Source organism: Pongo abelii, chromosome 1 (assembly GCF_028885655.2).
Source record: "Pongo abelii isolate AG06213 chromosome 1, NHGRI_mPonAbe1-v2.0_pri, whole genome shotgun sequence".
NCBI lineage: Eukaryota > Metazoa > Chordata > Mammalia > Primates > Hominidae > Pongo > Pongo abelii.
The window spans coordinates 31,749,492-31,766,982 of NC_071985.2; the positions used below are offsets into that span (position 1 = coordinate 31,749,492).

Below are 17,491 nucleotides of genomic sequence, written 5' to 3' on the forward strand. Positions count from 1 at the left end.
AGTAGCTTGGACTACAGGCATGTGCCACCATGCCCAGCTAATTTTTGTAATTTTAATAGAGGCAGGGTTTCACCATGTTGGCCAGGCTGGTCTTGAACTCCTGACCTTAAGTGATTCTCCTGCCTTGGCCTCCCAAAGTGCTGGGATTACAGGTGTGAGCCACCACACCCAGCCAACAATAACTTTAGAAAGTGAAACTAGTAGTATAGCAAACTAATGTAACAAAAGTATTCAAAGTGTCTTTCAAAATACTTCTCAAGTTATCTTATCTGCGAGATCAGTTCTTTAAAAAAAAAATTCTAAAATTGTATACTCAATTTAGAAACTCTCCCTAATTTTACCAATATTATATTATGGCTGAGAAAGAAAAAGAAGGAATTGATAGAACCACTTTCCTAATGAAAAAGAAGAATCAATTGGAATATGTATACATATATAAATCATACACGCAAATAAGTGCATATTTTCCTAGCTTATCTAATTTGATCATTATAGCATCATTCTGAGGTGGAGATTACTATTAGCCTCATTTGATAGAAGAGGGAATTGATGTTTAGAAAGGTTAACTAATTGCCTAAGGTCATATAGCTGGTTGGATGGCTTCAAATGTTTCAGCATACTTTTACTGCATATACAGTAACAATTTTATTAATGAAGGGAACACTTGTAAATACATGTACTGACAGGAAATCCATCATCAGCAATGGAAGTTATTCACGTTGCATAGGAAAATATTAAGATATCAAATAGTATTAAGGGAGGGGCTACCTATCACATGAAAATATCATTAAATTATAAATAAAATAAGATTAAGTGTGCCAGAAAACACAAAAGATGCATGTTGGCATACTGAGAGGAAGGAAGAATGATGCGAGTTTATGATTTGGTAATATCAGAGAAATGGATATTCCCATTTCTAAGAAAGAGATGTTAAAGGAAAAAAAATTGAAATTGGCTGAAAAATTTGTGTTCAAGTAAGAAGAGTTTCCTGTAATTAAAAAAGAAAAAATCCAACAACATGGGCTCTTTCCTTCTCCAAACCCAGCAACTACTGGAAACAGCACCAACCATATCTAGAGAGACTACAACTGGTATGCTTTCAGAAAACATTCTAATGTCCTGACACCCTACACATATCTCCAAAGGCTGGCTAAAATTCCTCTCCAAGATAATTCCTTTTATTCAGAATTGGATATTAAAGAATGTAATAAGTAAGTGATGGTTAAGGTAACAAATTAAAACTCATCCACACTAAAGTATAATCAATCAGTCTTTAAGTGGCTTTCTTAGAGATGAGTGGGTAAAAAGATCTGGAGGAAACAGCATTTGAGTGGGTGAAGAAGCTGCCATCAGTGAAATGAAGGATCTAAAATTTATTGAGCTCCATGAATGTGCCAGGTATTATGCTAACTGCTTTTATTCTCACAATATCCTTGTGAATAGGGCATGATCTCCATGTTAAAAATGAAGAAACTGAGGTTAAGTAATTTGCTCAGGGTCACATAACCAGTAAAACAGTAAATGGAAAGTCAGGATACAAACCCAGGTTTGTCTTACTCCAAAGCCCGCTCTTTCCACCCGAAAGACCTTACATATATATTGTATAAAGAGAGAGAGTATATGCATGTTCTTTAGTTTAAAATATGGTATTTTCTTATATTATAGGGAGACTAGTTTAACCAATAGCTAATTGATATTGTAAAATACAATGTAGATGAGACTGTACTATATTTCCCATTATAGAAACAAATGAATTTTGCCTATTCTGTTGATATTCCAGTACTAGTAAATATACTTTTATTTTTTTAAATGTACTTTCAAGCAGCAAGATGATTTTTATAAGATTTCTTCTTAATTTCAAGGTGAACGGGTTACGACTTCAAAAAAAAAGAAAAATGACTTGTATTCATGTCCTTCAAAGTAATTAGCAACTTTCAAAAGTGATTGGTATAAAACAATTATTGTCATTGATCAGCTCTGAATAGATAATTTTAAACAAAGTCATTGTGTGCTCAGCAGATTACAGCTTGTTAACGGGCAAGTTCTAAATGACCTCTTAAGCTAGTCAAATCAATGATGCATATTCCTCATTAAGTAACATCAAAATGTAAGTGGTCTTATAAATAATGTTTATTTTAAGCACTAAAACAAATGGCAAAACCTTGATATATTAAAAGCCATCTGTCACAGAAAAGATTTTCCCTCCATTGGGTTTACTTTTATTCCTGAAAATCTATAGTAATCTTAATGCCACTAAAAGAAAAAATGTCTTCTCTCTTAACATGAAAAATGAAGTCATGGGGCCAGGAGCGGTGGCTCATGCCTGTAATCCCTGCGCTTTGGGAGGCCAAGGTGGGTGGATCACAAGGTCAGGAGTTCGAGACCAGCCTGGCCAACATGGTGAAACCCCATCTCAACTAAAAATACACAAAATTTGCTGGGCGTGGTGGCAGGAGCCTGTAATCCCAGCTACTCGGGAGGCTGAGGCAGGAGAGTCGCTTGAACCTGGGAGGCGGAGGTTGCAGAGAGCCGAGACTGTGCCATTGCACTCCAGCCTGGGTAACAGAGCGAATCTCCATCTCAAAAAAAAAAAAAAAAAAAAGAAAAGAAAAAAAAGAAAAATGAAGGCATGGAAAGCAAATTCCTTGATAATAGCTCACCCAGTGCTAATGCTCTAAATGTATATGAGAGCACAGAAGTAGAACTCAGTTATTCATAATTATACTTTTATTAGAATGCTCAACATTCTAAAAAAGAATGTACAGTGAGCACAGAAATGTGGGTTTACTAAATCTTCAAAGATTAGGAATGTAAAAAGTAGTAATATAACCCAAGTTTTCATTGTAGGTATCATTGCATTGTCATGTCACAACCATTTATATTTATACATAAAATATTATCATATGAAAACATAGTTTCACACATATAGGACATATATGTGAAAATCTTAACTAGATATTTTTAGCAAAAGATTCTGGATAATTATTAAATGTGCAGTTTCCTCTCTTTAATATCCTGTTTCCCCACTCTCACTGGCCTTATACTTCCTTTCTCTACAAATCTATTTAATCATTTCACAATGATATTGGTACTAGAAGTAGAAGGAGGGAGGGAGAAATATACTTTTACATGGGGATGGAACATTAAAATATCTATTCCATCATCAGGTAAAAGCTTGGTGTTGTCCAGATGGCCCCTTCTTTTCTTCCATAGGCTGATATTTTGGGATACCCTTTTTTGTATGAATAAAACTGTTATTCATTCTGTATGCCCAGAACAATAACATAATGTCTAGCATACAAAAGACCTTCCGTATCCTTTTTCTGAATTAACTAACCTATCTATCTCTAACTATGTAATCTCGGGGTCATTATTCTAAATAGAAATGTTTACCTCATAGTATTATAAATATGAAAATAGTATTATAAGTACTTTAAGGGATTGAGATGAATCTTTATATATCTGACACATATTTAATCATTTTTAAGTAAAGCCACCATATAATCTTGTCTAACTTTTTTTGTATTTTAGACACAAGTGGGAAACAAAAGAAAATGGTTACTTGATACATCAAGTTAGATTAATTTTTATAAATTAAAATTTTTATTATATGCGAAGAAAGCTCTAAGGGGAAATAAGCCAATAAAGTGATGTTATTTGGCAAATCTGTTGTTTAAATGACCTTTGTTCTACTGTTTCTCTTGTTACTATTGCTTCTGTTTCCCTAAATGTGAGCATTTCAATCTGAACAAAATTGTTTGGGGGCACTATAATCAAGTTAAATAATTTAAAATAATAAAGAATCAGTTGAAACTGCAAATTCCAGTGGAATTTCACTAAGTAAGTATAGGTGATTGATCAATAACAGGTATAGGGATTTCAGGGTAAAAGGAATTTTACTTGAAACACTTACTTACATCTGTAGTTCTTTAACACTCTGTAAGCTTTTGATTATTACCATTTTTATCATTCCTCATGGATCTTTGAAACTAAGATAAAAACCTATGACGGAATTCATTTTATAAGAGAGATCTCTAAGATGCTGCACACCAGCACTTCTTGAAATTTGCATTCATGTGATATTGCTCCAGTTGTTCTAGGGCTGACAAGCAAAGGAAGACTCAAGATGTATGACATGATACAAAGGAGGCTTTTCAAAGGCATTACAAGGAACAAATATTTCCCATAAAGTTTACCATTGTTATATTCCGAAGTCTGTGACAAATTATATGTCCCCATTATGTTTAGTTTATTGAAGACTAGTATACTCTAAACATTAATTTAGAAACAGCAGTTGACTTTATCAGTCCTAGCAACAATTTTGTGATTGTTCCTAATATTTTAAAAATGTTAGAGTCTCTTTTCTTTTCCATTGATGCTTCAGGGCCCAAAACAGGCATGGTAGAGGTATAAATGAAACTAAACACAGACTTTTAAATTTCAAAAATCTGTGTGATTTGCACCTTGGACTTCAACCAGCAAAGAAATGACAAACTCTCTTTGTTATCATTTGTTACATCCTACACAAAAATCCATTTAAAATTGGAGCAGGAAGGGTGTTTCATCTAGGCTTATGATGGATGACAAATCCTGATGCTGGCAATAGGAATAAGGGAGGCCACAGCCTGACTATTCTTTTAGATGGTGAGGTTCTTCGTCATGAGCCACCTAATTCTGCCTACAAGGGGAAGCATGTGACACTACATTGGAATGCCTCAACTTACTCCTTAGTTAATTGTCACTTAATTTAGAATTCCTGCATGAAATGTGCTACCAATAAGGATGCTCATGAATTATCAGGCCACAAGGTCAGTTTTCTAAGTAAACAGGGTATGAGTAATAAAATGTCCCTAAGAGCTCAGTCTAGGTCAGTATAGTTGTTCTCATCCATATTTTCAGAAAAAGAGGATTGGAAGTAAAGCCAAGATTACAAGTGACCAGCAATGACAGAAATGTGAGTGCCAGACCTCCTGGGTTCAATGTCTAACACTTTCATTTACTAGCTGTGCGATTTTGGGCAAGATACCTTTCTGTGATTCCCTTTCCTCATATTTTAAGTTGTAATCTTAATGATACCTATACCTCAGAGGATTAGTTATGATGATTACAGAGAAAAGTTAAAATATTTAAAATACTTAGAATGGTGCCTGGAAGGTAGTAACTGCTATACAATTGTTAATTCATTATTAGTATTTACCAGTGGTTCTGACCTACCAAGATTTGGCAATACATGACATAGTAATCTTTTTCTTGCCTAGCTTCAGAGATCCATTTTGTTTTTCAAAAATTAGCAGCCACAATAATTTACTTACAGTTGAACTCTTCATAGGATACTACAAGACAATGAACATTTCATATCAGAAACTGGTGCCAAAAGTGTGAATTGCAACACAGACAACAATATGAAATGGGCATGAAACAAAGTTGAAGTGGACAGATTAGCAATTTGTCTTTTGAATTTACGAACATTAGTGTAAACTTTATTAAAGAAACAACTGTGTTTTAGGAGAATTGCAGGGCATTCAGTTGAAAACTGAATTTCACAGTGTTATATCCCATTTAGGAAAAAATAAGTATAATTTTCCCCCCACACTCTGACATACTGTAATCTCACTCTTGGAACATTACTAATCTAGTCTCCATCCTCCTTCTCTACAAACCTCAACATACCCATATAATTGTGGCAGGAGTCAGACAAATGCCTTGGCAGATAGAAGCGGTCCGGTGAAACCCCACCTTCAAGCCAAAAACAGCCAGAAGGTTGAAAGACCAGACTGCTGCTTCCAGATAAAACCCGTGACCCAGAGTGAGAACTTCTGTTCTTGTTTGCCTGCCCTTTCCCAACTGGTTCTTTCCCAATAATGTTTTTTAACCAGTCAAATGTTGCCTTTTCCAATACTACCTACAGCTCCCCCGTCCCCTATCCTGTGCCTATAAAAATCCCAGACTCAGCCACACTAGGGGAGACCACCCAACTTCAGGTGAGAGACCACCTTCGGGCATCTGCTCCACATCATAGGAAGCAATGGTGGGGCCAAACCAGCCCCGGAGCCGCAGGCCAGAGCAGGGCAAGGGACTGACCCAGCTATTAACACACCACCATCCATCTAGCTGCAGATGGCAGAACTAAAAGAGCTAATTAGCATGTTGTAACACCCCTTCTGGGGCTTCGGGGCTGTGGGCACCTCTGCTTGGGCACCACCATGTTCCCCTTGGGCAACACATCTAGACTGGCTGCAAGCCCTGCACGGAGCCTGCCCCTGTGCTGGTGTTGGGAATGGCTGGCCAGACCCTGCACTCGCTTGCTTACACACACTCTCCTGCCAGGGACTGAACATGCAGTCGCAGCAGCCAGCGGCCGGAGCACAAGCCAGGCACAGCCAGGCAGGCTGAGTAGATGAGGCACCTCCTGCTATAATACCTGCAAAACGACCAAGAAAAATCCTGCATCACAAATCAAAGGAGCATTGATCTAGAAGAGGGTATAAATAAAATAAGAAGTCCTTAGAAAGAGGGAGAACCAACGAAACAGAATCCACTGAAGTCTGGCCAGAGCTCAGTCTAACTGAAGTTCAGAATCTGGGGAGTTCCCTTTTTCAAATCCTTGCTTCCTCACTGGCAGTCAGTTTGACTACAGTACACTTAGGTATCCCCCAGCTATAGCTATTTATTCTCAGGGAATAAGTTTCAGAATCTGGAGTCATTCTATTGGAAAAATAGAGACTTCAGCAACAAGGTTGAGGCTGAATGTATGTAATCTTGGTCTTGGGTTATTTTCCCCCTACAAATATAAGAATTGGGTATAAGATATATGTCATTTTGTATGAGAGAATTCTTCCTGGATGGGGTCAGCCAATCAGCAAAAGCCATAAGCAAGAGAAAACACTAAATATTGAAAACTATGAATCAAGGTAATGGGAAAAAGGGACAAGAAATAGACCTTAGGATGGAAAAAACAATTCCACTAAACTCTACTCTTTTGCTACCTGGGGATATTTTTAAATGGGTTTTCCCCACATAAGTAATTCTTACCCTCATCTTTATAATATTGTCAGAAATCGGACTCTCTAAGCCCAGTATTTGGAGGGCTAAGATGACTCAAGTGCTCACTATACAGAAAATGGAGGGTGAGTTTTACACAAGGCTGTCAGAAGATATACAATTGTACATCTAGATGGCAGAGAGAGAGAAATGACTTGTGCAACTGAATCAGCCCATGGCGTTTGCATAAGATACTAACAGCTGTTCAAAGAAAGAGAACTGAAAATAAAAGTTGGGGGCCAAATTTAAATAGGATCCACAATGGAGTAGAAAAGATGCTGGAAGAAAAGCAGAACTCTAATCTGGAGTAAAGTCAAATTGAAGACTAAAAAGGAAATAAAGTGTCACAGAGAAACAGGAGGAATAGGGCCCCAGGAGCTAAGATAAAAATTTACTGAGCAATTTATTGCTATATTAATTGACTGTCACTGGCCTAGCAGCAAATCAGCAACAGGGGTTTTGTAAAGGCATACTGTGGGTTGTGACAGCAGCTTACATCACAGCAAACCTCCTTCAAATAGGTGTGTGTTATGATACTTGAGCAAAATGCTAAATCTCGTTAAGTCTTCCATTTACATATGAACTGCACAAACTAAATTTTACCTTACCAAGTCCAGTTTATCTACATCATTATAGTATAGTCAGATAATCAAAAAAGGCTTAAAGATCCCCCAGCAAAGGCTTAAATAAGTTGCAACAAACGCACTTTGAAACTTGGAAAAAACCTGTTAAAGTAAAGGACTTTTTTTTACTCCGTGTTTAGAAAATAATGGGCCAGGATTCATTGATTTATTCAGGGATATTTATTTAACCACCTACTATAAGCCAAGCATTGAAGATACAAAGATGAAGATAGGATCTGGGCCACATGAGACTTACAGTGTACAGGGGAGCAGGGGGTGGTGGGGTGGAGACAGGCATGTAAATTAGTAAGGATAATAAAATGTTACAGGTTCTATAACAGAAGTATGTCAATGGTAAAATAGGAACATAAAAAAGGAAAGTGATGAATTCTACAGGGGTAGGGGGATCATTAAGTCTTTAGAGAAAAGGTGACCCTTTAAAAAATAAATGCAGCAAATCAGGATATTAATATATATTACATAAAAGAGAATCACATACATATAATTTGTTCTTCATTACAAAAGAGTGATATCTATTTAGGGATGGATAGGCTATAAATAAATTTGTAAAACTCCTGCCATTTCAGAAATGCTCCACTAGCCTCTTTGACAATTGAATACATTTTAGTTGTCATGGTAGCAATCAATAGCCAAATATATATAACTTACAATAGGCTTTGTTCATAATATACTGTACATGAAGGTCTTATTCATAATTTGGGTACATATATATCTGTCTGGATATTATTGGCCATATAGATATTTGGTAGTTATCTGTTACCCTTAGAGATTCTTTCTTTTGAACACTTGCCATTCATGTTTAAATCACTTCTAGTTTTGAACTAAGTTACCAGGTAGCTTATGAACTGAAAAAGCAGAATTGTATTTATTAGAAATTTATTTATTAGAAATCAAACTTCAGCTACTGGTATCCAATTAGGATTGTAATCTTCAGATATACACAACACAAAGTTATCTGGGCCACACATTGGTCTCTTTGGCCACTTACTCTTCCAAGTAGCAGAATTTTAAGAGCGCCATCTTGCAAAAATCTACTTATAAATAAATTGGTTGGAGTCCACTGACAGCTTCAGTTCCAGTCACTGGTCACTTGGATCAACCAATGCTATAAACTTATTGTTGTTGGGGAATCACTTATGGTCTTTCTGCCAGTGAGCCTCATTCCTGATTCCTCAACTCAGGAACATGAAATAGCACATAGTCTACTACCAAGTTAACCCATCTCAAACCTCTGAAGAGTGACTTTGAACTTCTTTGTTAGAGAAATGTCACTATTATAAATTTCCCATAGTAACATTTATGTGCTCCACATAGGCTCACAGAAATTCCTGAGTGTCATTAGTGGATCGTTCCAACCTCTAGGTAAAGCCTAAGTCTTCGCTCCCCTCACTTTAATCCCTACTGCATTCCCACCCCTATGCTTCTCTCCCAAAATGTTGTGTTGGAGAGAAAAGGCAATAAGGAGGAGGATAGGAGAGTACAGGAGAGGCAGGGAGGGCAGAAGACAGAAGGAGAAGAGAAAGGAAGGGGAAGAGAAAAAGGACCCAGAATTACAAGGGAGAGACTTTATTGGAAAGGAGTATTGCAAGAGGAAGCGGGAGGGTGACTATTGCAATCTGCAGAGGCAGTAGATGATGCTATTGGAAAAGTGAGCTTTTAGTATATGTTGGAATAAGTAAAAAACTGCCCTCCAAGGGACTTGTACTGATGTGAATTTCTTACATATGTTTAGTCTAGGTAAAAGAGACCTTAATAAGCCAGACCAGAACTCAATATGAAGGTTTGAGGTAAAATAATACACAAAAGTATGCACCTTTCTAACTCTATCTTCTGCGCTTCTCCCTAGAAGCACAGAAGGGAGGAAGGATCTCCTTCTACAATCTCCGCTGGTGATCAGTGGAAATAGCTAAATGGGCATTAACTGCTTTAGGTTCTCAGTCATCTGTGACTTTTTATTTTGGAGACACATCTGACATGGAGTAAGCAGAAAAGAATCAATGGTGTTTTAGTCTCAGAGGTTAAGTTTATAGCAAAGCTGTACAAAATCTCTGAAATTCCCAGACCAAAGTATTCCCATTAAAAGAGAAAAATTGAATTGTTTTCCTATATGAATATTACTGAGAAAGGCAAATAGCCCATTGCAGCTAGATTTTCTGCCTCTGGCTCAAGAAAAGCAGCAGGAAGATCTACTTCTTCCTTTTATATTTTTCCTCAAACTCCAGGAGAACAAGCAGAGAGGAGGATGAAGAAATGCTAGACTACCAGCACACTCACCTAAAAATGAAAGAGCCTCTTTCTAAAGCAAAACATAGTCAAAATAATGTTAACTTACCCACTATAGTTCACCCCAGCACTTTCAGAAAGGATTTTACTACCTTGCCTCACTCAAAATAAAATCCATTATTTGCAGAAGAACTAACAGATTAATGAAAAAGAATATAAGGCAACATAGATTTTAAGGACACTAATGAAATTCACTTAAGAAATTTCTCCATTTATAATAGCTTAGCAATTAAATTATTATCATACTGTCTGAAACAAAAGAAATAATATTTTTGTTATGTCCATTCCCAAGATCAGTGCAGGAACCGAGTTCAAGCTCCATAATTGCTAAATTCAGTTTTCTATTAGGAAAATAACACATTAAAAATGAGCACAGAAATGATAGAAATAAAACTTCTAAGCTGGAAACTGACTTCATTACTGTTAAATCATACGAATAATTTCTAATTGATTTGTATTGGGAAGGAATCTTATATTTCAGAACCATGTTCATCTATTTATCACAATGTATTCTATATGACATATGGAAACTAATACATTGCTTCATTAATATTTAAGTCTTTCTCTAGTTATGGCTCAGAGATATTCAACATTCTAAAACATAAGCGTTTATAATTACATGTTTTACATTTTACTCTAATTTTTAATACTGCCAAGATTATTTAGCATAACTAACTTTTTAACTACATACTCTTTCTCTCTTTACCATTAGCATATCAATCAAATTTGCATTATTCTGCTTTGCTCATTTTATTAAAAGCGAATTCAGGGCACAATTGACTTTTCATTTGTTTAACAAGTGAAGAAATATTTACCCTGACAGCCATTGCATTGTAGAGATTCATCATCATAGTATAATATGCTACCTGTGAATCAAGAAAAAAAGATGGCATACATTTCAGTTACACAAAGACAGTGCAGCCTATTTTTACATATAAAAGATAAGAATCTTTATACATAATACATAATAAGAGTTCTTGCCTTAGAAAAATGAAATCAAACGTTGTATTGAAGAGATAGGCTTCCTAATACATAATGCAAGCTTAACCAGAAAAATCTATGGTAGTCAAACTAAGAGCTAATGGAGATATACGATCATAAAATGCTCTCCGCTGAGTTTGATAATCAATGGTGCTCTACTGAGAATAGAATAACAAAGCAGAAATATTCACAAGTGCTGGTGACATGTAGTATTGTATGATTTATTCACTGGGGTTCTTTTAGCCAAAACTCACAGAAACATAAAAGGAATTCATATTTCAAGACGTCTGGTATAATGAAAAATTCAAAGAAATGCTGTCTTCAGTCGAAATCGTTCAAGGATATGGATGCAGTGATGGAGCAAAATTGTGCCTTCCAACCATCTATGCAAAGTGTTATGTACTTAGCTGCCTCCTGAGTAATCCTTGGGAATTTTGTTTCATTTAATATTCATTTTAACACCATAAAATCATAAATACAATGATATCATTACAGCAAATCCCTTGATATAGTGAAGACTTCCTGAAGTGTTGGTTTCTCTCTAGTAAAGACACATCTATATATTAATATACAAATTTCTGTTACAGTAAATCATTCAACAATGTAGCTTATTTCAATGAAAATATTCTTTAAATAAAGCTTCCCCATCTGCTTTATCTTTTAATCAAAAATATAAAATAAATATAATTCATGACAGTACAATAAACAATAAAAGCAATGAGATACATATTTTTAACATGGTATACAACTTTATCCATTTTTATTCAACCAAAATTTATTCACTATAACTTGAGCCCAGGTAATAATTGTTATGTTTCAGGCAAAAATCAGAAAAAAGTGCCTTAACTCTTTATAAAGGGGCTTTCTGCCCCATGACAAACAGAAATTCATATAAAAGGGTTTCACTGTAATTAGTGGTGTTTGAATTGCCTGGTCTGATCCAAAGCAAATTGTCTGTGGAGAGCAGCAGGGCTGGATTATTTATCAACAGTTTGAGCAATTAAGAAACAGTTGGCTGCAATATGTTATTTACAAATGAACACAACGTTTCTTCATTTCAAATTCTCTTTCTTCATGATTGTAAGCAAGGCGTAATTGGTGTTTGAGGTGATTTAAAATATTTACTTTAATAGTGTACTTCTTGACATCATATTGAAGCAGACATTGCTATTAAACATTTCTATAAAGAAGAAATACATTGATATTATATATTTCCAAAAGTTTGGGTTCAGAAAAAGATGTTTCTTGTCTTTATCATATCATTGTTTAGTTAACAGTAGAGTGAATGTGTGAGCTTTTGAGCCACAGACCTGTGTTCAATTCCTGGCTTTGCTTTTAACAGCTGTGTGGCCGTGAACAACTTACTGAAAATCTCTCAGTCCTGATTTCCATTCTTAGAGAACTGGTCATTATATGCTTCATTGAGTTGTCGTGAAGACTAAAATGAGATAAAGTATCTAAGGTGCTCAGGACATAGCTAATAGTCATTATGAAGGGGATTATCAGTAGTGCTCACATTACACATTTTGTAGTTAAAAGTATGTAATTTAACTATAAGTAAAATTCCAGGCCAGGCGTGGTAGCTCATGCCTGTAATCCCAGCACTTTGGGAGGCCGAAGCAGGTGAATCACGACGTCAGGAGTTCGAGACCAGCCTGGCCAACATGGTGAAACCCCGTCTCTACTAAAACTACAAAAAAGTAGCTGGGCATACTGGTGGGCAACTGTAATCCCAGCTACGCAGGAGGCTGAGGCAGGAGAATCGCTTGAACCCGGGAGGCAGAGGTTGCAGTGAGCCAAGATCGAGCCACTGCATTCCAGCCCAGGTGACAGAGTGAGACTCCGTCTCAAAAAAAAAAAAAAAAGAAAAAAAAGTAAAATTCCAAAAAGTATAAAAGGCTCAATTTTATTATGAACTAACAGGAAAAAAAGATTCAGATTTTGAACCAAAGAATTCTGAATCCTGTAGTTAAGAGGTGAGAAAGCACTTTGATTCTCACATATCATTCTTAAGTGAACCACTAATTGATACCACATTTATTCTCAATTGTCTAGCCCAGATGCTTTAGAAAGTACTGAAAGAAGCATATGCAACAGAATATTTTATTATTCCACTTACAGGAGGTACTAGAATAGTCAAATTCATAGAGACAGAAAGTAGAAAGTGGTTACCAGGGACTGGAGGGAAGGGAGAGTTATTATTTAACATGTACAGAGTTTCAATTTGGGAAGATGAAAAAGTTCTGGAGATGAACAGTGGTGATGGTTATGTAACAATGTGACTATACTTAATGCTACTGAATAATACAGTTAAAAATGATTGAAGTGGTAAATTTTATGTTACACATATTTTACCACAATTTTTTTAAAAACTAAAAAAAATCACGTGAATGTGAACTGCATTTCCATAAGCTTTCTAAGAGAGACATATAAACACTTTAAACTTCTGTAAAATTTTATCTGTTTTTCCATTCTGAAAATGATGATTATTTGTTATATTAACATTAACCCTTTGGGTTACTTGAACAGTTAAAATATAACTCATAGAAAGGCTCTAGTTCTTAAAAAATTATTTTCTAGAATTCTGTCTTAAAAGTTTTTTTTTTCATTCCATGAAATTGGGTGAGGAAAGCATATTATACCTACCAAATGTTAATAACATATCCAAGAATGACATGCCATTTTAATGTCTCAGCAAACAAAATTCTTATTTATTAATTACCTATTTCTTTATCATCAAGATATCAAGTCTACTTTAAAGGGGAAGATGAAAGGTCTGGGGCGAAAATTAAGTATAACAGAAGTAGATTGTTATATTGTAGTGGAAACATGGTGCTCAATTTTAGATGTTCACCAAATGTTTGTTGAATAAATGAAGAAAAAGAGGGAGGGGAAAAGAACAGGAAAGATAGGGAGAATTGATGTCTTGCATTTACATCAGATAGGATAGGAAGAATTCCTGGGATTAAAAAATAGCATTTCAACGTTATCAGCCATTTGTTAGCTCTATGTGGCCTTTGTCATATTACCTAGCTCAATTTTTAGAAAGTTTCTGAAATTTTTTCGAAGGAATATATTCCTTTTGAAAACATAATTAATTTTCTGACGGGTTGATATCCATATGGATCTTATAGACAGGGCTCTTATTCAATGGAATTAGACCAGAGAGGTTATACTTATTATTTATAACTGATGTCCTTTCTGATTTGTTGTCCATGAACTGTGATGACTGACCCAACTGTATACATGCCTAAGTATATTGAATGTTATCCTGCCTGTAAGACAAACTTCTGAGAACCCAGTCCCACCATTGGCCATGTTGGTTTTCTATTTTATTTTTTTATTTTTTATATGCATTTGTTTTTTTAATTATTATTATACTTTAAGTTTTAGGGTAGATGTGCACAATGTGCAGGTTAGTTACATATGTATACATGTGCCATGCTGGTGTGCTGCAACCATTAACTCGTCATTTAGCATTAGGTATATCTTCTAAAGCTATCCCTCCCCCCTCCCCCCACCCCACAACAGTCCCCAGAGTGTGATGTTCCCCTTCCTGTGTCCATGTGTTCTCATTGTTCAATTCCCACCTATGAGTGAGAATATGCGGCATTTGGTTTTTTGTTCTTGCGATAGTTTACTGAGAATGATGATTTCCAATTTCATCCATGTCCCTACAAACGACATGAACTCATCATTTTTTATGGCGGCATAGTATTCCATGGTGCACATGTGCCACATTTTCTTAATCCGGTCTATAATTGTTGGACATTTGGGTTGGTTCCAAGTCTTTGCTATTGTGAATAGTGCCGCTATAAACATACGTGTGCATGTGTCTTTATAGCAGCATGATTTATAGTCCTTTGGGTATATGCCCAGTAATGGGATGGTTGGGTCAAATGATATTTCTAGTTCTAGATCCCCAAGGAATTGCCACACTGACTTCCACAATGGTTGAACTAGTTTACAGTCCCACCAACAGTGTAAAAGTGTTCCTATTTCTCCACATCCTCTCCAGCACCTGTTGTTTCCTGACTTTTTAATGATTGCCATTCTAACTGGTGTGAGATGGTATCTCACTGTGGCTTTGATTTGCATTTCTCTGATGGCCAGTGATGGTGAGCATTTTTTCATGTGTTTTTTGGCTGCATAAATGTCTTCTTTTGAGAAGTGTCTGTTCATGTCCTTCGCCCACTCTTTGATGGGGTTGTTTGTTTTTTTCTTGTAAATTTGTTGGAGTTCGTTGTAGATTCTGGATATTAGCCCTTTGTCAGATGAGTAGGTTGCGAAAATTTTCTCCCATTTTGTAGGTTGCCTATTCACTCTGATGGTAGTTTCTTCTGCTGTACAAAAGCTCTTTAGTTTAATTAGATCCTATTTGTCAATTTTGGCTTTTGTTGCCATTGCTTTTGGTGTTTTAGACATGAAGTCCTTGCCCATGCCTATGTCCTGAATGGTAATGCCTAGGTTTTCTTCTAGGGTTTTTATGGTTTTCAGTCTAACGTGTAAGTCTTTAATCCATCTTGAATTAATTTTTGTATAAGGTGTAAGGAAGGGATCCAGTTTCAGCTTTCTTCATATGGCTAGCCAGTTTTCCCAGCACCATTTATTAAATAGGGAATCCTTTCCCCATTGCTTGTTTTTCTCAGGTTTGTCAAAGATCAGATAGTTGTAGATATGTGGCGTTATTTCTGAGGGCTCTGTTCTGTTCCATTGATCTATATCTCTGTTTTGGTACCAGTACCATGCTGTTTTGGTTACTGTAGCCTTGTAGTATAGTTTGAAGTCAGGTAGCGTGATGCCTCCAGCTTTGTTCTTTTGGCTTAGGATTGACTTGGTGATGCGGGCTCTTTTTTGATTCCATATGAACTTTAAAGTAGTTTTTTCCAATTCTGTGAAGAAAGTCATTGGTAGCTTGATGGGGATGGCATTGAATCTATAAATTACCTTGGGCAGTATGGCCATTTTCACGATATTGATTCTTCCTACCCATGAGCATGGAATGTTCTTCCATTTGTTTGTATCCTCTTTTATTTCCTTGAGCAGTGGTTTGTAGTTCTCCTTGAAGAGGTCCTTCACGTCCCTTGTAAGTTGGATTCCTCGATATTTTATTCTCTTTGAAGCAATTGTGAATGGGAGTTCACTCATGATTTGGCTCTCTGTTTGTCTGTTATTGGTGTATAAGAATGCTTGTGATTTTTGTACATTGATTTTGTATCCTGAGACTTTGCTGAAGTTGCTTATCAGCTTAAGGAGATTTTGGGCTGAGACAATGGGGTTTTCTAGATATACAATCATGTCGTCTGCAAACAGGGACAATTTGACTTCCTCTTTTCCTAATTGAATACCCTTTATTTCCTTCTCCTGCCTAATTGCCCTGGCCACAACTTCCAACACTATGTTGAATAGGAGTGGTGAGAGAAGACATCCCCCTATCTTGTGCCAGTTTTCAAAGGGAATGCTTCCAGTTTTTGCCCATTCAGTATGATATTGGCTGCGGGTTTGTCATAGATAGCTCTTATTATTTTGAGATACGTCCCATCAATACCTAATTTATTGAGAGTTTTTAGCAAGAAGCATTGTTGAATTTTGTCAAAGGCCTTTTCTGCATCTGTTGAGATAATCATGTGGTTTTTGTCTTTGGTTCTGTTTACATGCTGGATTACATTTATTGATTTGCATATATTGAACCAGCCTTGCATCCCAGGGATGAAGCCCACTTGATCATGGTGGATAAGCTTTTTGATGTGCTGCTGGATTCGGTTTGCCAGTATTTTATTGAGGATTTTTGCATCAATGTTCATCAAGGATATTGGTCTAAAATTCTCTTTTTTGGTTGTGTCTCTGCCCGGCTTTGAGGACTTGATCTTTCATTTTTACCTGTCATTTCCAACTAATCCCTGGGCTTTGTCAAGTCTTCTTTTCCTGTGACTGAACAACCTACAGTCTTCATACCAGCTTAATCTTATGTTTAATCCATTTGGAACACTTCTTCTAGATTAATTTTGTAAAGTATTGCTTTTATCAACTCCTTTTTTGAATTTTTAAAATCATAGACTTTCAATAGTTTCCAATTGCTTAAAGCAAGGCATCCTAATTGGGCTGATTGATGTAACTAACGCACTTGAGTATTTCAGATCACTAGGAGAGAGAGAGACAGTCACAAGCTAAGGCACATGACACTTAACTTTTTTATTTCTCTAGTACGATAATGATTACTGATGAGAGTATATCCCATATTTAAGTTTATTTTTTCTCTATCAAGTGAACTACAATGTGGGTGGGGGATAAATGAGAACTACTCTCTTACAGGTCAAAGTGATAAGCAAAATTCACCACAATCAAGTGCCAGTTGTTTTTTTTCCAATTACCCCTCCCTATTCCTTTCCCTTAAACCTCAATCTGATCAAATTACTGCACGTTTTTTTCTTCTCCCTTTCATATTCATATGACTTTGCTTGCCTGAAATGTCCTACCATTCCTTTTTAGCTGTCCAAATCCTATCTCCCCTGTTTTCCTTATAAGCATTTATTTATAGGAGA

General features: G+C 36.1%; 1 protein-coding gene across 7 annotated transcripts in view; it reads right to left on the bottom strand.

The window, feature by feature from the left end:
- SPATA17 (spermatogenesis associated 17) overlaps positions 1-17,491 on the bottom strand; it is a 231,316-nt gene that overhangs the window by 178,782 nt on the left and 35,043 nt on the right. For all 7 annotated transcript variants that reach the window (XR_008509902.1, XM_054520381.1, XM_002809449.4 and 4 more), the window contains exon 4: positions 10,784-10,834. Coding sequence is in view for 6 of the 7 variants with exons in the window: in XM_054520381.1 (XP_054376356.1) it covers positions 10,784-10,834 (51 nt within the window). In the remaining variant the exon portion in view is untranslated. The remainder of the gene's footprint in view (positions 1-10,783; positions 10,835-17,491) is intronic.